Here is a 21,780-nt window from a genome sequence, read left to right as displayed (position 1 = left end):
TCAGAAAACACACATCATTTCTAGTATGTTGAATGTAGACCATCAATTCTACTCGTCTTACATTAGTCCAGTCATACCGTGACAAAATTTCACCAAATTGTGTACGTTGGGTTAAAATTATGAAACTTTGCCAAATGATGTATATGTATGTTCAGCTTAAAAAAAGCTCAGGACCCATCTCAATTTCGTCCAAGATGGCTGCCAAAATCCAAGATGGCCACCATGACCCTTAATATTGTAAAAAGGAATCGTATTAGAAAATAAATTGTGACATAACCTCAGTAAATACATAATTTACGTAATATTTACTTTTTCATGAAATCGTACGGATTTATGTTTTTATAAAACATTCCTATTATTTATGCAGAATTACCTTTTTTGTTGCCATGACAACCATTTTTCAAAAGGAAGATATTACGAACTTAATTATATTTCAGAAACCGAATTTTAATCAAACAAGGGTCAGGAATAAAAATAAATAAGGAACTTACTTTTCGAAATGAGATTTACAACTAAGTTTGCAACATATTAAACTTTTCTTGGTCACGATAATAACTGAAGTTTGTATTTACTCAGCAAAGTTCAGGCAAGTTTCACCTTTAAGACCTAACATTATCGGGGAGAGTTTATGAAATTCATAAGGATCTTAAACTCAACACAAAACAATCAAGAGTCGCATTCTATGACTGTCATATTTCAGTTTTACAGAAGTAAATGATCATTCGATGCCAGTCTTGGGGTAAACAATCCCTTAAATTCACAATATCTAAAATGTTACAAGCAAATGAAAACCAAGTTTGTTAACATGCCTATACGTTAATACGTAAGCTACGTAACCATGCATATAACGGGAACACGTTATTAACATTGCTACGCTAGTACCGGAATACGTTATGAACATAGCCATGCTACTACGGGAATGTAAATATTTCTTAGAATAAATTATAGCAACGTTAACCCTAGTGGCATGCTTGTTAATGCTGTACTATGTCTACTATCCTTTACCTATTTATAATCATCATTCATTTTAAAAATATCACTGTAGCAGACATATTGTAAAATGTAATCAGGACATTATGAAACCATTATTTTTATTCCTGACCCTTGTTATGAACCTGATGACTAGTGTACAAATGCAGCATCACCTTCATAAAACTAAGTAAAACAAATATCACCTGATTTTCAAAACGTTCACAGACATTCTGACATAGCAACTAACTAATGATTGGTTGTTTTCACTTTTCAGTTCAATGAGAAAAACATTGATTATTTCAAAATAGTTCACGAACATTCCTGAATCAATAGATTTTTTTCGGGAACTTCACGGAATATAAGCATATTAACTATAAATTCCATTCACAATGCTTTTGGATGAGGGGTAAATAAAAACGCAGTAAGGTGCAATTGAATACTACGTTGATGGTATTAAAATGGTGAATGATTTCAAACATTGTATATTAATGTCTAGTATCCATAGCAACACGCATTTTCAGCGCAAAATTTCAATTGTCGGCGATATAATTTTGATGAATTTTCGTTTCAAAATCGAAACCAAATCATATTCATTGTAACAGATAGTGTATTTAATAGGTAATTTACATATGTCAACTGGTTGATTTAATATATACCATTTTAAACATTTAAACGGAGGAATTGCAATAATGGAATGGAGATTTATCTTACATAATACTTCGAACCGAAAACACAATATGTGTTATTTGTGCTTTTCTTACCGCCAGTTTCTCACTCTTTTTACTTTACTCGTCATATGTGATGACATATTAATCATCAAGTTTGTGTTTTATTTTAGAACAAATGAGATATATATTAAGTTTTGCAACCAGCAGAAACAAATGTTTTTTTTAGAAATTCACATCGCAACTCAATTTGCTTTATATTTAACATGTTATATAAAAGTATTGGTAAGCCGTAGTGACGTCACCATTTCAAAAAAGAAAACTCCGTTAAATGAATAGTGTTTACATTTTATATATCGTTTCCTATTTCATCTTTATTTTTATACAATTAAACATTTATGATAATCGAACTACAAGATAATGTTGTAATCTGGAACATTTTATATGCACTGTATCTTACACGTGCTTGACTTATATAGCATAAATGTTCTCGACGGAACATAATTATTTCTGTGCACATCTTAGCCATCAGTTTATCAAATCCATTCAAGCATCACAGATCTAGTGTAAGGTGTTTTTTTTAAAAAGAAAAAAATGAATATGTCTTAGGGTCGTAAACTTATGCTTAGTTATGTTTGTACATGTATGACATTATTATAAAAGAAAAAAAAATATATTGATGTAACCACACATTTCATACGTTAATTATTATAAACCAATCTTCTTTGAAATACGCATGAACATGTGTTGGTCACGGACGTAACTTTCTTGTTTATAATTATACACTTTAAAATGTGCAATATTGATTGGATCAACCTAATAAGTTGTCTAGGCTGATCGGGTGAATTAAACATTTAAATAATGTAGTAAAATGTCTTAAATGTTTTTGTTTCAGTCCGGAAAGGGCGAATAAAAGACCGAAGGATACTAATTTGAGGTAAACGACTCATTGCAATAATGGAATCGAGATTTATCTTACATAATACTTCGAATCGAAAACACAATATGTGTTATCTGTGCTTTTTTTACCGCCAGTTTCTCACCCTTTTTACTTTACTCGTCAAATGTGATGATATATTAATCATCAAGTTTGTGTTATATTTTTCAACAAATGAGATATATATTAAGTTTTGCAACCAGCAGAAACAATTGTATTTCAGAAATTCACATCGCAACTCAATTTGCTTTATATTTAACATGTTATATAAAATTATTGGTAAGCCGTAGTGACGTCACCATTTCAAAAAAGAAAACTCCGTTAAATGAATAGTGTTTACATTTTATATATCGTTTCCTATTTCAGCTTTATTTTTATACAATTAAACATTTATGATAATCGAACTACAAAATAATGTTGTAATCTGGAACATTTTTATATGCACTGTATCTTACACGTGCTTGACTTATATAGCATAAATGTTCTGGACGGAAAATAATTATTTCTGTGCACATCTTAGCCATCAGTTTATCAAACCCATTCAAACATCACAGACCTAGTGTAAGGTGTTTTCTTAAAAAAAAAAGAAAACTTAAATATGTCTTAGGGTCGTAAACTTATGTTTAGTTATGTTTGTACATGTAAGACATTATTATAAAAGAAAAAAAAATATATTGATGTAACCACACATTTCATACGTTAATTATTATAAACCAATCTTCTTTGAAATACGCATGAACATGTATTGGTCACGGACGTAACTTTCTTGTTTATAATTCTACACTTAAAAATGTGCAATATTGATTGGATCAACCTAATAAGTTGTCTAGGCTGATCGGGTGAATTAAACATTTAAATAATGTAGTATAAAGTCTTAAATGTTTTCGTTTCAGTCCGGAAAGGGCGAATAAAAGACCGAAGGATACTAATTTGAGGTGAACGACTCATTGCAATAATGGAATCGAGATTTATCTTACATAATACTTCGAACCGAAAACACAATATGTGTTATCTGTGCTTTTCTTACCGCCAGTTTCTCACCCTTTTTACTTTACTCGTCAAATGTGATGACATAATAATAATCAAGTTTGTGTTTTATTTTTCAACAAATGAGATATATATTAAGTTTTGCAACCAGCAGAAACAATTGTATTTCAGAAATTCACATCGCAACTCAATTTGCTTTATATTTAACATGTAATAGAAAAGTATTGGTAAGCCGTAGTGACGTCACCATTTCAAAAAAGAAAACTCCGTTAAATGAATAGAGTTTACATTTTATATATCGTTTCCTATTTCAGCTTTATTTTTATACAATTAAACATTTATGATAATCGAACTACAAAATAATGTTGTAATCTGGAACATTTTTACATGCACTGTATCTTACACGTGCTTGACTTATATAGCATAAATGTTCTGGACGGAAAATAATTATTTCTGTGCACATCTTAGCCATCAGTTTATCAAATCCATTCAAACATCACAGACCTAGTGTAAGGTGTTTTCTTAAAAAAAAAGAAAACTTAAATATGTCTTAGGGTCGTAAACTTATGCTTAGTTATGTTTGTACATGTAAGACATTATTATAAAAGAAAAAAAAATATATTGATGTAACCACACATTTCATACGTTAATTATTATAAACCAATCTTCTTTGAAATACGCATGAACATGTATTGGTCACGGACGTAACTTTCTTGTTTATAATTCTACACTTAAAAATGTGCAATATTGATTGGATCAACCTAATAAGTTGTCTAGGCTGATCGGGTGAATTAAACATTTAAATAATGTAGTATAAAGTCTTAAATGTTTTCGTTTCAGTCCGGAAAGGGCGAATAAAAGACCGAAGGATACTAATTTGAGGTGAACGACTCATTGCAATAATGGAATCGAGATTTATCTTACATAATACTTCGAACCGAAAACACAATATGTGTTATCTGTGCTTTTCTTACCGCCAGTTTCTCACCCTTTTTACTTTACTCGTCAAATGTGATGACATAATAATAATCAAGTTTGTGTTTTATTTTTCAACAAATGAGATATATATTAAGTTTTGCAACCAGCAGAAACAATTGTATTTCAGAAATTCACATCGCAACTCAATTTGCTTTATATTTAACATGTAATAGAAAAGTATTGGTAAGCCGTAGTGACGTCACCATTTCAAAAAAGAAAACTCCGTTAAATGAATAGAGTTTACATTTTATATATCGTTTCCTATTTCAGCTTTATTTTTATACAATTAAACATTTATGATAATCGAACTACAAAATAATGTTGTAATCTGGAACATTTTTATATGCACTGTATCTTACACGTGCTTGACTTATATAGCATAAATGTTCTGGACGGAAAATAATTATTTCTGTGCACATCTTAGCCATCAGTTTATCAAATCCATTCAAACATCACAGACCTAGTGTAAGGTGTTTTCTTAAAAAAAAAGAAAACTTAAATATGTCTTAGGGTCGTAAACTTATGCTTAGTTATGTTTGTACATGTAAGACATTATTATAAAAGAAAAAAAAAATATATTGATGTAACCACACATTTCATACGTTAATTATTATAAACCAATCTTCTTTGAAATACGCATGAACATGTATTGGTCACGGACGTAACTTTCTTGTTTATAATTCTACACTTAAAAATGTGCAATATTGATTGGTTCAACCCAAGTTGTCTAGGCAGATCGGGTGAATTAAACATTTAAATTATGTAGTATAATGTCTTAAATGTTTTCGTTTCAGTCCGGAAAGGGCGATTAAAAGACTGAAGGATACTAACTTGAGGTGAACGATTCTTGTATTACTACTCCTTCATTTATTACGGATTATATGCAAAACAAATTACTATGTCAACAGTGTTTGATTAAACATAAGGTGACTAGGCCGATCGGATGAATTCAACGTTTGGAATGCTTAATACTATGTCTTAAATGTGTTTCTTTCAGACAGTATCAAAATATTAAAAGGCTAACGGAAGGGAATTTGAGGTACATAGTTTATCGCTCAAGACTCTATGCAGTTTCGTATAAAATAATTCGCATATGGATATAGGACATTTCCAAATATAAATACAATATATTCCAAAAATGAAACCTATAAACAAATAAGCCCACTACTTATATCAGGTCGATTTTAAGATGCATCAGGCATAATATTACTCTCGTATTTTCTGGCCAGATATAACTATTTAAAATAACAGTTTTCTATAAAGAATGTATGGAACATACAGCTCTTTTTTTACAAATAGTGCATGGTCGAGATTGACTCAAAACTGTACGGCTACAATGTACATACCTTTAGCAACATTTTTTATTCACATAAACATGTGCCTTAAGCCCGACATTACCTGGTGATCTTATACTGGTATTGTTCTTGTCGGCATTCTATGCATTTAATGACGGAATTAACATCCACAAAATGTGACATGTAGCTATGCTGTTAACCTAATGATGAGAAAAAAGGACAACTATCACTATGTTTACTAATGACAATACTATGGCATTAACTCTCTTTTTTTACGATTTAATGAAAAATACATGTCTAAGTATTTATGCGGAATTGTGGTTGTTGTTGACAATGACAGTTTATAGATGTACTTGGCAGTACGGTATTTACGATTTTCAGCAAAAGATGTAAAAAAAGTGTTTGACAAAATGATAAGGCCCTTTCTCTGCTAGGCTGAACTATATTCGTAAACTTTGTTTTACAAAGTATACAAACTAAGCACACATATTCTGTACAACACGTGTTTGGTTTAGGATTCAGCATAACGTGATTAATAGCGTAAAATAATTTAGTAACTGACTAACAGACACATATTACTTACCAATCCTTTGTGAATACTAATATATAATGTGCTTTCCTCCTTAGTATTCATGGAAAAGAATCATGCGCATCAAGGTCAAATCCTTTTACAAATCACCAAGGATGGTAACCGGTGATCCGGATTTTAATCCGTTCGTGGGATTTTAACTTGATATACGCCTGTTCTTCATGTGTTCTGGTGAAACCAAATCCGCAATGCTTATACATTGATACATGTTATTGTGAATGCCAAGCCGCCAACGCAAGACACTATGTGTCGGCAATACTCTTAACATAACAATGAAACTTTGAAACATATGGAGACGAAATTCACTCCATTTATGTATATCATGAAATATTGGACAGCTATGCAATCTCTTCCGTTAAATCAAAGCATTGATGAAGTATTGAAACTATGACTATCACATAATACAATATGTGGTGTCATCAGAACAAATATAACAATTGTACTGATGATCATTTTCGTAAACATAAGAATAAATATATAGGCAACATAAAATCGAATGCATTAAACAGTTTTAACGTTGGATGTTCAGAAGGGTTCAAAAAGCTAAATTAATGATTAAACTATTTAAGAGTCTCTAATTATGAGAGTTTAATACTTTGTTCTACATTGCGTAATGCTACGTACCTGTGATGTCTGCAGTATTTTACGTACCAGTGATGTTCGGAATATGTTACATACCGTATATGTTCGCAATATGCTACGTACAGGTAGTGTTCGCAATATGCTACGTACCGGTGATGTTTGCTGTATTTTACGTACCGGTGATGTTCGGAATATGTTACATACCGTATATGTTCGCAATATGCTACGTACCGGTGATGTTCTTAATATGCTACGTACAGGTGATGTTCGGAATATGTTACATACCGTATACGTTCGCGATATGCTACGTACCGCTGATGTTCGTAGTATGCTACGTACCGGTGATGTTCGTAATATGCTATGTACCGGTGATGTTCGTAATTTGCTACGTACCGGTAATGTTCGTAGTATGCTTCGTATCTGTGATGTTCGCAATATGCTATGTACTGGTGATGTTTTTCAATATGCTGCGTACCCGTGATGTTCGTGATATTCAACCTACCGGTAATGTTCGCAAAATACTACGTACCGGTGGTGTTCGGGTTAGCTTTGTAAAGATGATATTTGCAGTATGTTACGTACCGGTGATGTTCGCAATATGCTACGTACCGGTGATGTTCGTAATATGCTACGTACCGGGGTTGTTCGAAATATGCTAAGTTACGGTGATGTTCGCAATATGCTACGTACCTGTGATGTTCGTAAAATAATGTGTACTGGTGAGGTTCGTTTTATGCTACCTACCGGTGATGTTCTCAAAATGCTACGTACTGGTGATGTACGCAGTATGTTATGTACCGATGACTTTCGTAGCATGCTACCTACCGGATATATTCGCAGTAAGCTACGTTCCGGTGATTTGCATAATATGCTATGTACTGGCGATGTTCGTAATATGTTTCATACCGTAAATGTTCGTGATTTGTTACGTACCGGAAGTGATCGCAATATGCTACGTACAGGTTATTTTCTCTATATACTCCGTACCGGTGATGTTCGCAATATGTTACGTACCAGTTTTGTTTGCAGTATTTTACGTACCGTTGATGATCGATGTAGGTAGATACCGGTGATGTTAGGCAGTATGTTGCGTAATGTTGAGGTTCGATGTAGGTACATACCACAAATATTTGCAGCATGTTACGTTCCGTTGATGTTTGCAATAAGCTACGTACCACTGATGTTGGCAGTATGCTAAGTATCGGTGATGTTCGCAATATGCTAAGTACCGTTGAGATTCGTAATATGCTACATACCGCTGATGTTCGTAATATACTACCTACCGGTCATATTCGTAATATGCTACGTACCGGAGATGTTCGTAATATGCCATGTACCGGTGATGTTCGTAATATACTACATACCGGTGTTGTTGTAAAATGATACGAACCGGGGATGTTCGTAATATGCTACGTACCGGAGATGTTCGTAAAATGATACGTCCCGTTGATGTTCGTAATATGCTACATACCGGAGATATTTGTAATATGCTACGTACCGGTGATATTAGCAATATGTTATGTACCGATGATGTTTGTAATATGCTACGTACCGGAGACGTTCGTAAAATGATATGTACCGGTGATGTTCGTAATATATCACGTACCGGTGATATTCGCTATATGTTATGTACCGATGATGTTCGTAATATTTTACGTACCGGAGATGTTCGTATTATTCTACGTACCGGAGATAATCGTAATATTATACGTACGGAGATGATCGTAATATGCTACCATTCTTGTGAGGTTTGTAATATGCTACCTACTGGTGATATTCGCAGTAAGCTTCTTACCGATTATGTTCGTTATATGCGCTGTACCGTTGATGTTCGGAATATGCAACATACCAAATATTTTCTCAATATGTTATGTACCGGTGATGTTCGTAATATGTTACGTACCAGTAATGTTTGCAGTATGTTACGTACCGTTGATGTTCGATGTAGGTATATACCCTTGATTTTCGAAGTATATTACGTAGCGGTGATGTAGGCAGTATTTTACGTACCGTTTGTTTTCGATGTAGGTATATACCACAAACATTTCCAGCATGTTACGTACCGTAGGTGTTCGCGAAATGCTACATACCGCTGATGTTTACAGCATGGTATGTACTGGTAATGTTTTCAAAATGTTACGTTCCGGTGATGTTCGCAAATTGCTTTGCACCAGCGATGTTTGCAATATACTACTTACCGGTGTTTTTTCGCATTATGCTCCGTACAGGTGCTGTTCGCTATATGTTACATACCGTCGATATTCACAGTATATTACGTACCGGTGATGTTAGCAGTATGTTACGTATTTTACGAATTTTTTTCAGAATGTTACGTACCGTTAATTTTCTCAAAACTACGTACCGTTGATGTTCGCAAAATGCTACGTACCGGTGATTGTTAGCAGAATGTTACGTACCGGTATGTTACAATCTACCAAAATGAGCCTTGGTGTTCATATTAATTCATTTTACATATGTGCCCAATTGAGGTCTCGCAGAAAAACTATTTAAAAAATAAGGTTCATCCGTGACAACAACTCCTATGGCATTATCCATCTAGTATTGTCCGGTTTGATGACAACTATTCAGTTATATATCTACACGCATACTTGTGGTCATTGCTGATGTTTATATGTATATGAACAGATAATTCCTGTAATTATTTTCAAAGTGAGTAATATAAATGTTTAAAGATAAGAGACTGTTTGTAAACAATTTTGCAACAAACATTTCATACGATATTTGTCAATAATTTATGTTTTGTAAATAAGGCTTGAACATTGGTTTGTCTCGAAAATTACGTTTTCATTTTTAATTCTTAATTCTACATTTCCCAAATGTGTTGAAATACTTCTTGGTTCAACGTAAGGTGTCTAGCCTACTTAGATGAATGTAACGATGGGATTATGTCATAATAACTTTTAAAAAATTTCGTTTCAGGCAGGAAAAAACGATTCAAGATCTGAAGGATGAAAAATTGAGGTCAAAATTTTATGTATTTTTTATTAAACTTTCACTATGCAAAACAAGTGACTATTTCAATACAGTTTGATTCAACATTAGGTGTCTATGCCAATCGGATGATCTAACGTTTGGATTGTTTGAAAAATATGTCTTCAATATTTTCTTTTCAGGCAGGAAGAAATTAATAAAAAGCTGACGGAAGAGAATTTGAGGTACCGTTGATGTTCTCAAAATATTACTTACCGGTGTTTGTTAGCAGTATGTTACGTACCGGTATGTTACAATCTACCAAAATGAGCCAAGATTTTTATTTCATTTATCGTATGTGCACAATTGAGGCCCTGCAGTAAAACTATTATAATAAATAAGGTTCATCCGTGACAACAACTCCTATGGCATTATCCATCTATTTTCATCCGGTTTGATGAAAATGATTTAGTTCTATATCTACACGCAATATTGTGGTCATTGCTAATGGTTATATGAATACGAACATATAATGCCTGTACACTGCTTGCCTTGAACTATACTCTGGGTGAATGATATGTTCGAAATAGCAAAACTCGAACATGACATAGATAGGATTAGATTTTTCGAAAAAAACACTTGATTATGTCTTAAATTTGTAAATTCGTGCTGTAAATTTTTTTTTCTAAATTTACGAAAATATTTTCAAAGACAGAAAAATAAATGTTTCAATATAGAGACTGTTTGTAAACCAATTTTGCAACAATAATTTTATCCGATATTTGTCATTAATTTATGTTTTGTGAAAAAGGCTTGAACATTGGTTTGTCTCGAAAATAATGTTTTTGTTTTTAATTCTACATTTCCCAAATGTGTTAAAATACTTTTTGGTTCAACATAAGGTGTCTAGGCTAATCTGATGAATGTAACGTTGCAATTATGTTATAATAACCTTTAAATGATTTCGTTTCAGGCAGAAAAAATTGATTCAAGATCTGAAGGATGAAACTTTGAGGTGAATAATTGATATTTTACAGCTTTTTTTTAAATAGTTCACTATTCAAGTGACTATGTTAATACAGTAATATTCAACATAGGATGTCTATGCCAATCGGATGAATTTAACGTTTGGATTGTTAAAAAATATTTCTTAAATGTGTTCCTTTCAGGCAGGAAGAAACGAATAAAAAGCTGACGGAAGAGAACTTGAGGTGAATGATTTATGTTTTACGATTTCTTTATTAACTGTTATATATGCAGTGTCTTACATTGTCTTCGCCTGTAAGTTTACCCTGTCCTTGATTGTCTGCATCTACGACACTACTTATATAAAGTCGATTCTAAGATGCATCTGAATTTAAATGACTCTCGTGTTCTCTGAAAGGTTTTGAACATATATAATTAGTAAAGCAGAATAAGACAAGTTCCACAGTAGTCAGTATGTGTGGATCATACAGTTCGTCACGTAATACTAAACACTCAACCGCCGAGATAAATATACAGCAGTACTGCAACTATGTACATAACCTTAACAACAGTTCCTTATTATTTACATGGACATGTTTCTTCGATGAAAATTAAGAAAACAATTAAAAATCAAATACTTGGTTTGAATATATCTTGTTTCTCAAAAACTGAGGACATATGTTTTGATACTGATAATTAAGAATTTGATAGAAACAATCAGACAAATTTACAATTCACTATTTAATAATCCCCTTGCAACACAAACTCAAGCTACGAAAAAAAAAACTAACCCACTAGCAATATGATATTTATTTAACACAGTAATGCCTATTTTACTTGACATAGCGTTGTGAAACCATTAGTAGTAACAAGGGACCGATATTTGACAAAATTGCAAAAAGATTACAAAAGGCAGCCACTTATTAGCAGTTAAAAGCATATAACGTTTGAAAAGGCCATGCAACATAGGTAATAATGATCAAATATACGGTTTACTGGCGAAATTTCATAAACTAGTAAACAATGTAGACCAGTAACACTGCTGTCTGTTACAAATAATTTTACGTGGTATGTACTCTACAACCTTAAATGACCATACACTGTATTATCGCAGAGGGTAGCTTAACACCCCAGTGAACACAACGATGTTCAAAACATTACAACTTATTATATATTGATTATGAATGAGATATAAATAATAACTCAAGAGGCAATAAAATAGTTGTTTCTTTATTTCAACAGATAAAAATAAGGGTAACATGAATCTCAATAAACTCAAATAAAACACCCTGTGACATATGCAGAACGTGTAAATACATTTCCAAGGAGAGAAACTTTATAAGACATGCTTTCGTTCCAATCCTTATTAACGTAGTGTATGATAATGTATATATGCATTTTTTAAATAAATTATGTTTAAACATATTAAATAAAACTGTTCGTAAGTCGGTGTGACGTCACCATTTAAAAAATGAAATTTTGGTTAAAAGAATAGTGCTTACATTGAAAATAACGTAAGTTATTTCTATATATTCTCTCAATGCTATAATGACTGTTTCTTTGTTCATTCTTTATCTAAATGTAATGCCTAAAAGTCATATATATATATTATAAAGTACATTTGAGAAATGTATGCATGTATTAACAAGATTTCAATTACAATATAACTACATTCATAGGAAATCATATAACCTTCTTCCTATGCAAATTGTGTAATTATATTTTCACGGAGAGAAACATTATGAGCTATGCATTCGTTTCAATCCTAATCAACATAGTGCATGAATATAGTGTAACATATTTCATATATATTTTATAAATTTAAACGGTTATGATAATCGACGGAGAACATACAACCGTTCTTTTCTGTGCACAGTCACCATCATATCCATTCAAACATCACATAGCTAGTGTTAGGTTGTCCTAAATAAACAGTACACTTGAATAAATTTTAGGATAGTTAACCAATGCTGAATTATTCTTGTACATTTAAGAAACTGTTTTAAAAGGGAACAAAACTCATTCAAGTAATCTAGAGCTTGTTTGTATACAACAAACCACAAATTCCAAACGCCATTTATTATCAATTCATATTCATTTAGGCTTGAACATTTGTTGGTCGCCGAGATATCTTTTTTGCTATGATTTTACACAAAATCGGTTACAATACTGTTTGATTCAACATGATTTTTCCAGGCAAATCAGATGGACTTAACGTTTAGATTATATAATAATATATTGTTTTTTTAAAAAAAAAATTCAGTCCGGAAGATATAATTCAAAATCTGGAGGATGAGAAATTGAGTTGAATTACTATTCATTTATTAATCAGGTGTTTTGCATAACAAATGCCAATCAATACTGTTTTATTCAACATAAGGTTTCTATGCCAATCGGATGAAATAAACATTTAGATTATTTGATTACATGTATAAAATATGTCCCTTTCAGGCAGGAAGAACAGAGTAAAAAGCTGGTGGATGAGAACTTGAGGTAAATTATTTATGTTGTACGACTCTTTTATTCATCGTTCCTTATGCAAAATCGTACCATTTCTTGTCAGCCGGTCCTTGTTTGTGTGCATCTAGGTCATAATACTATACTATATTCCAGACATGCAACTTATCAACAAATAACAACATACATACATAAAGTCGACTTTAAGATGCAACTTCATTTAAATGACTGTCGTTTATTTTGAAAAGTTTTGAAAAGATATAACTATGTAAAACAGATTAAAACAGTTTACTACAGTAAAATACAGATTATTCTAAACATACAACTTATCAACAATTAACCACCATGCACATATACAGTCAATTTTATGTGGACTATAATCCTCGTAAAGAAAATGATATACACTCAACAATGAGCATACCCATGACAACTTTTCTAATTATTCGCATAGACATGTGCCTGAAAAAAATTGAAAAAAGTAATGCTCAAGAACTTTGTTTAAAAATTTATTGTTTCTCGAAAATGTAAAAAATGGCAAAATAGCGTCAAACCGATAAAACATATTATTCACCTTGCAAGTTTGCGTTACTTTTGATATGTTTTGGACAGTCGTGCTAAAAGACGAGAAAAAGTATTTTAAATAACTGCCTTTTTTAAAGAGAGAGTTGATTGGGAAATCAACCAACAACCTTTCCGTATATACCACAGAATGGCATGAACTTAAAAGAATTATTATATTGCTACTCTTATCTATTACCATTTACTAGTAGTGTTGTTTCAAAGAGATGGGCTTAGAAACGAGTAATAATAAAAGTATGTATCTATAAAGCGTAAATTTAAATGGTTACCAACCACCACTCTTCACTAATAATAGACCGAAAAGCATGAATAAGAGTTCTTTTTGAGAAAACATCTGCATTCGGCATCCATTTACACAAATAATACATGACAAAAAAAACCTATACATTCAACGCTGTCTTAACTGGGTTATTATATTGCTTCAGTTAAAAGGTTTTATGACAAGCAAAATGCGATCATTCAAGTTGCATACAATAATATTGTTACGAGATGCACCATTTGATTACCAAATTTCAAGTAATAATCAAATCCAATGGCTTAGAAATTAATATGATTTATATAACTGTACATATGTTTACCGCTTAATATAAACAAATTGGCCACTAATATAAACACGTTTGCTAAATAAGGTTACAATTTAAGATTACAGGATGAAAACTCAAACATGGAAGAACGTCATCAAAGGTGAGTGTTTGTAGTTTTATGATAAATACTATCTGCTATTATAACATGTCCCTTGTATGAATGAAAAGTGCACATCAATGAGATATTTTTCAATGCAATTTTATGTTCATTAAGATGAAGTATGGTAGATCATTTTACGATAAGCCTAGTACGTAAATGGAAAGTATTCTTAACTCTATTCAAACACTGAAATGAGACACCGTGTAAACATTTTGTTTTAAACAATATAAACATCAACTTACAACTCAGACCGGTAGACTTGCCATAAATATTATTAAGTTTAAAATACATCTTTAACTGAGAGGTTTACTAGTACAGTCATAATTAGTACATGCTAATGTAAGTATAATTGATTCACTAAGGTTAAAAAAACACGGATGAATTGACAGCATTAAAAAGTTACAATTATACTTTAAGAATAACCTCTTTTCACAACAAAACATTGACCCCGTCCAAACAAAATGAAAAGCAGCAATGAGACCGACACATATCAATTAAAAACATGAAGAAAATGGCTAAAACGGGGTTGACAGTTTAAACACTTTTGGAATAAACAAGAGTTATCGTAAGACAGCGCGATCGACTACGCCGTCTTCACTTAGAAGTTAATACAATTTTGATGTATTTGCCTGTCAAAAGCAATCAAAAGTTAAATTAAAAAGTTAACAGTGACCATAACTCTTGGGGGCCCTAAACACAATCTCATGAAATGTTTCTATAAACTCGTTATATGTACCATGTTTTTAATATAAAATACGAAAGGGCCCATGAATTAAAAAAATAGCAAATGGGCAATAAACTTTAATATGGGCAAACACTCAATCGTATTAACAAACACTATTCTCGTTTATGTAAGAAACATGTTATGTTTCAAAAGGCTATTTAACAAAGGTTATAATTAGCTTTAATATAACAGGGCAAATAATATAAAGTTTGAAAGGAAATGTCATAAACGCCAAGAAGTATTCTTCTAATATACCGCAAAACGGATTTCAAACGTTACTTAGGTCACTCATCGCATAAATTATGTATAGGCAGACCCATAACTGGAATCCCGACATAATGGAAGCGATGTTTTCAACATACTATGCATTTACCTCCGGTAATAATATCCACAAAGTATCATATGTAGCCATGCTGTAAGTTAAATAATACGAGAAGCTACGCTATTCTACTGATGACAATAAGATCATCTGTAACACAAGGAAAACCAATGTTTGATGTTTACTATGAATACAACTTGCCAAGACACAATAAATCTAGTAAACATTTACAAATAACCTTTGCAAAGGACTAAGAATAGTGATAAGAAACAAACAAAACGTTGTTAATAATTATTCAACTTTTATTTATCATTTATTAATAGTATTATATAAATATCTACTGAAACAAGTCCGTATGTTGATTGTGTTGTGGAGTAGAAATTGGCCCTCAGTCTATTAAACGCGCTTCCGAGTTGTATGCTGAAAATCAGGTTACTATCCAATTTTCGGGAGTCAATGTTCGGTGATCTTGAATACCAATGACCGGTGCCGTTCAGTGTCGGCCGTCTGTCTGTATACCAACGAATTATGTTTTCAAGTTTCGAGTGTCTGCCAGTCCGCTGTACATAAGCGGGTTAATTCGATCTGGAATTTGTAGCGTTGGCTTTGTCAACGGGTACGACTCAGTGTGGACCGTCTGTTGCTCTAGCAACAATGGCGCCCCCCTCGCTGTGCGTGCTAGCTCTTACGTCAACGTGCCGCACGTCCAATCCGACCAGGAACGGTCAAATGCCGTAATAAGTTTGACACTCAAGAACCCAAAATGTGCTGACAGATGAAAAGTTCAGTGTCGTGTTCCGGATTGTCTGTCTAGCACAAATTTATAGTTCTTGTTTCGCTCCTTTTATTTCGTGTTAAAGCAGTAAACTACATATCAATGAAACTTGCGTGCAATCTTGCATAATTGACCAAAACATTTTTAGGTTTTGCGAGAATCATACGAGTTACCGTAAAGCTAGCTAGGTGCATATTTATTTTCTAATTTTTACAGGATTTACGATAAATATATCTTTGTCAATTCTTATCGAATTTTAGTCAAATAAAATCGAAAATGCTTAAAATCATAAAAAAACTAGTGTTGAACAAACATTAATAAAACATGACTCCTTTGTCGAAAACTTTAAAACATGAGACCTGATTTACATTATAATACTTGTTTTATTATGTTTGTCAAACTGATGCCCAGCGGTAAAATAAACAAAAACTATTATTTATAAATAAGGTTCATCTATGACAACAACTCCTATGGCATCAAACCTCTCGTGTGTCTGGTTTGATGAGAGGTCATTTATTTCTATATCTACACATATAATTACGGTCATTGCTGATGTTTATATGCACACAAACAGATAATGCATTTGCTCTATACTCTGGCTGCAATAAAACTTGTATAACTCGTCGAACCCGACATAAATAGGATAAGTTTTTTCCTAAAATGAGCACTTTAATATATCTTAAGGTAGTAAATTGGTGCCAAATTATTTTTCTAAATGTAACAAGCTATCTTCAAAGCGAGGACAATCAATGTGTTAATATAGAGACTGTTTGTAATAAAATGTACAACAAGTAAAACATTTCATGCGTTATTTGTCATTATTTAATCTTCTGTGAAAGAGGCTTGAACATTGGTTTGTCTCGAAAATAACATTTTTGTCTTTAACTCTTAATTCAACATTATTCCCCAAATGTGTTGAAATACTTCTTGGTTCAACATAAGGTTGATGAATGTTACGTTGTAATTATGCTATAATAACTTTTAAATGATTTCGTTTCAGACAGGAAGAAACTATTCAAGATCTAAAGGATGAAATGTTTTATGGCTTTTTTATTAAACTTTCACTATGCAAAACAAGTAACTATGTCAATACACATGTCTATGCCAATCAGATGAATCTAAAGTTTTGGTTGTTTAAAAAATATGTCTTAAATATATTCTTTTCAGGCAAGAAGAAACGATTAAAAAGCTAACTGATGAGAATTTGAGGTAAATGATTTATATTTTACGATTTCTTTATTTACCGTTACATAAGTAGTGTCGTATATTGTCTTCGCGTGTGAGTTTACCCTATCGTTGATTTTCTGCATCTTCGACACTACTTATATGAGGTCGATTCCAAGATGCATCTGAAATAGAAATGACTCTCTTTTACTCTGAAAGGTTTTGAACAGATATAGCAAGTATAACCGAATAAGACAAGTTCCACAGTAGTCAGTATGTGTGGAATATACAGTTCGTAAAGTAACCTTAAGAAGCAATTTGACCAAATTGCAAATAAAACATTTAAGATTACAAAAGGCAGCCATTTATGTTATGTTCGCAGACACTATTCACGCTAGAGTTAAAAGCATATTACGTTTTAAAAGGTTATGCAACACAGGTAATAATTATCAAATCTACGGTTTACAGGCGAAATGGTCTAAACTTGTAATATATGTACACCAGTAACACTGCTACCTGTTACAAATAATTCTGAATACACTCACTCACGTTTTAATGCACCAGCTGGTACAAGTACAAACTTTTTATACTACAACTACTGCTACTCCCACTGCTACTGTCACTATCCTTACCACTTCAATTTCCACTATCGATCCCTCTTATACAACTATAACGACTTCTTCTACTGCTATTAGCACTACTACTACTACTACTACTACTACTACTACTACTACTACTACTACTACTACTACTACTACTACTACTACTACTACTACTACTACTACTACTACTACTACTACTACTACTACTACTACTACTACTACTACTTCTACTACTGCTACTTCTACTATTGCTGCTGCTGCTGCTGTTGCTGCTGCTACAACAACTAGTACTACTACTACTACTAATTATGCTACTACTTCTACTACTACTACTACTACAACAACAACAACAACAACTACTACTACTACTACTACTACTACTACTACTACTACTACTACTACTACTACTACTACTACTACTACTACTACTACTACTACTACTACTACTTCTACTACTACTACTTCTACTACTGCTGCTGTTGCTACTGCTGCTGCTGCTTTTGCTGCTGTTGCTGCTGCTACAACAACTACTACTACTACCTCTACTTCTGCTACTACTTCTACTACTACTACTACTATAACTTAAACTACTACTACTACTACTACTACTACTACTACTACTACTACTACTACTACTACTACTACTACTACTACTACTACTACTACTACTACTACTACTACTACTTCTTCTACTACTACTACTACTACTACTACTACTACTACTACTACTACTACTACTACTACTACTACTACTACTACTACTACTACTACTACTTCTACTACTACTACTACTACTACTACTACTACTACTACTACTACTACTACTACTACTACTACTACTACTACTACTACTACTACTACTACTACTACTACTACTACTACTACTACTACTACTACTTCTACTGCTGCTACTGCTGCTGCTGCTGTTGCTGCTGCTACAAAAACAAGTACTACCACTACTACTACTACTACTACTACTACTACTACTACTACTACTACTACTACTACTTTACTACTACTACGAAATTTGATTTTAAAAGTGTATTTTTTACTATTATTATAAACAAACACCAGACGGTTAATATACGATTCTTTTCTTATACAATTTTTTAAATAAGATTTTATAAAAAAAGCAGGATTATATAGTCAATAGCCTTACAAACGATCCCCTAATGTCGACCTACCTATGTGACTTAGTGACATATGACTTGCCCCAATAACACATGGTAATGATCTTCTCAGGAATTAGGCCGAACAAGGTTTTAATAACACAGACTTAAAAAAGCATCAATAAGCTGTATTTACCATTTTGTATATCAACATCAATGTATACTGGTGAAGAGGTTGAATTCACATTCTATTGGATTTATTTTTCTTCGTAGTATGTTGTATGCCTTGTATTTCATTGTATTTGAACTACTGTATTGCAGAACAAAGCAACTTGGGAAATACGGTTTCTTGTATTACTGGCTGCATTCGGACTGTCATGTCTCTCTTGAAACTCCTGCAAGAACATACATAGGTATCCACCCACCTCTCACAAAGGGATATCATCCAGATAAACTGAACGTGGTACAATCTCTGGAGGAGGATGTCAAGCGCCTAGGGAATCCAGTTGAGATCATTCCTTTAGTCGGTCTAAATGTTGACGAAATAGATGAATGGTACAAAACAATTGACGTACACTATGCACAATGGAATAAGGATTACAGTTTGCTAGAAACAGCTCTCTGCAAAGGATCGGACGAATTCAAGAATTACTTAGCGAAACACAAACCCAGCATTCAAAACCAAAAAAGTCCACTCTACATATATGCAGCTGCCTGGGACCATTCACATAAATAAACTGCGTCTGAAAATATCAGTAAAATTTAGTAGTTGTTAAGTTATATGATAAATTAAGTACCTACTCTTAGTAATACTTTCTAAAGATTTGTTTCTAACAAGCTGGTTTAAATATAACGTTTGTACACATAACTGTATCATACAGTTAATCCCATGAATATAATGCTACTTACAATTGTGTTGCTTTAAATCTATACGATCATCTATAATTTATACTCTTGAAGGAATCACTTATGACTAGAGGAACCGTGCGTTTGTGGACTGTTCGTACTGCCGTGAAAACTAGTTGATGTTATCACTCTATACTGTGCTCTTATCCATCATACTTTTTGTAACTTTATGCATGAATAAATAAGAAACGGCATTTGTTAATACGTTTTCAAACATTGTACCTATTTCAAACTATACACTTTTATAACTAGGCCACCAAATCTTTGTTATGTACTGATATGCGTATGTTTATTTGGTATTAATGTAAAAATAGCTTCATAAGCTGATGCTTCTTGTTATCATTTACCCGGCTTTATTTTATTTTACTGTATTTTGTATCTTGTACTTTGTATTAAAGAACCATTCGATTGCGTAAATAAACGCTTTTTGTTAATGCAAATTATCAATACACTAGAGAAATGTGATATTTAGAAGTTACCGGATTTGCTTGTTATTTTAATTGAACAAACAAATGATTATATTACAAATAGTGAGACAAATATTCAGAATTAAATATTGATGATTAAAGATATCTCTGGAGAATGTTTACAAACAATTGAAGGAGCAAGATAAAGCATACAATGAAGCTGAAAAATCTGACAAAAACCTCTAAAGAGAAATTACAGAAACATAAAAAATAACTACCAGAATTGTATTTCTTAAAGAACATTTTCAACAATTGACAGATCATTTAATTGACAAAAATGAGTAATAAGCATAATTAAACTTAATTAACATAACAAAATAACATAATTAAATTAAAATCTACATCGCATACAGAGCCTCAAGAGGTGGCAAAATTGGTTAGTAGAGGGAGGAGCAATGACAAATCTCCGAAAAACCGTTTGGAGTCAAGAGGACTTTAAGACAAACTATTATCAAATACAAATTGTTCTGAGGTTAATGAATTGAAATCGGAAATAACTATCCTATCAATTTCAAATGTGAATTTGTATTTCCGATACTTGGTTTATAAAAACCAAAACAAACCGGAATATAAATAAAGGTTCTAGGGAAAGTATAACATTAGAACTGTGTAATGACGATAGAAGGCGGTCTTATTAGATCATTTTATTATAATGAAGACAATCGAAAAAGAATCGTAAAACCCCTGTTTTTATGACATTCATCCATTTTAGCGTTTGGTAGATATTCAAATAATATATATATAAAAGAATACATTGTGAAACGGAATATGTAAACAATAATCATGGTAAAACTGTACAAAAACTACAACTTAATGGTTTAATTGATGGTTCTACTTTATGTTTTCATTTACGTGTGTTCGTGGATAATTCATAACCGTCCTCTTGATTATGTGCCCTGTCGGTTGCCCGACGTTATTTTGTTTTTTTATCAATGTAAATCGTGTATCCTGTAAGTATATATATTCGAGATATTCTGGACACCAGTAGAACCCGTTATGTTTCGATATTGCCGGGTGAATTTGGATCGATATAATCGCAAAATTTTCTCTCCAAGACTGCCGTTGTCATGTCTTAAGGTTGGTCTACTACAT

At 32.4% G+C, this 21,780-nt stretch overlaps 1 protein-coding gene across 1 annotated transcript; it reads left to right on the top strand.

The window, feature by feature from the left end:
- Positions 1-11,123: 11,123 nt before the first annotated feature.
- Positions 11,124-20,530, top strand: LOC128222598 (uncharacterized). The gene is made up of 6 exons (XM_052931694.1): positions 11,124-11,147; positions 13,354-13,395; positions 14,581-14,622; positions 17,608-17,649; positions 19,637-20,070; positions 20,276-20,530. The coding sequence occupies exons 3-5, from the start codon at positions 14,603-14,605 to the stop codon at positions 20,049-20,051; spliced, it is 477 nt and encodes a 158-aa protein (XP_052787654.1). The 5' UTR covers positions 11,124-11,147; positions 13,354-13,395; positions 14,581-14,602; the 3' UTR covers positions 20,052-20,070; positions 20,276-20,530.
- The last annotated feature ends 1,250 nt before the right edge of the window (positions 20,531-21,780 follow it).

This window comes from Mya arenaria, chromosome 16 (assembly GCF_026914265.1).
Source record: "Mya arenaria isolate MELC-2E11 chromosome 16, ASM2691426v1".
In the NCBI taxonomy this organism is placed as follows: Eukaryota; Metazoa; Mollusca; class Bivalvia; order Myida; family Myidae; genus Mya; species Mya arenaria.
This window is presented reverse-complemented; position numbering and strand designations above follow the sequence as displayed.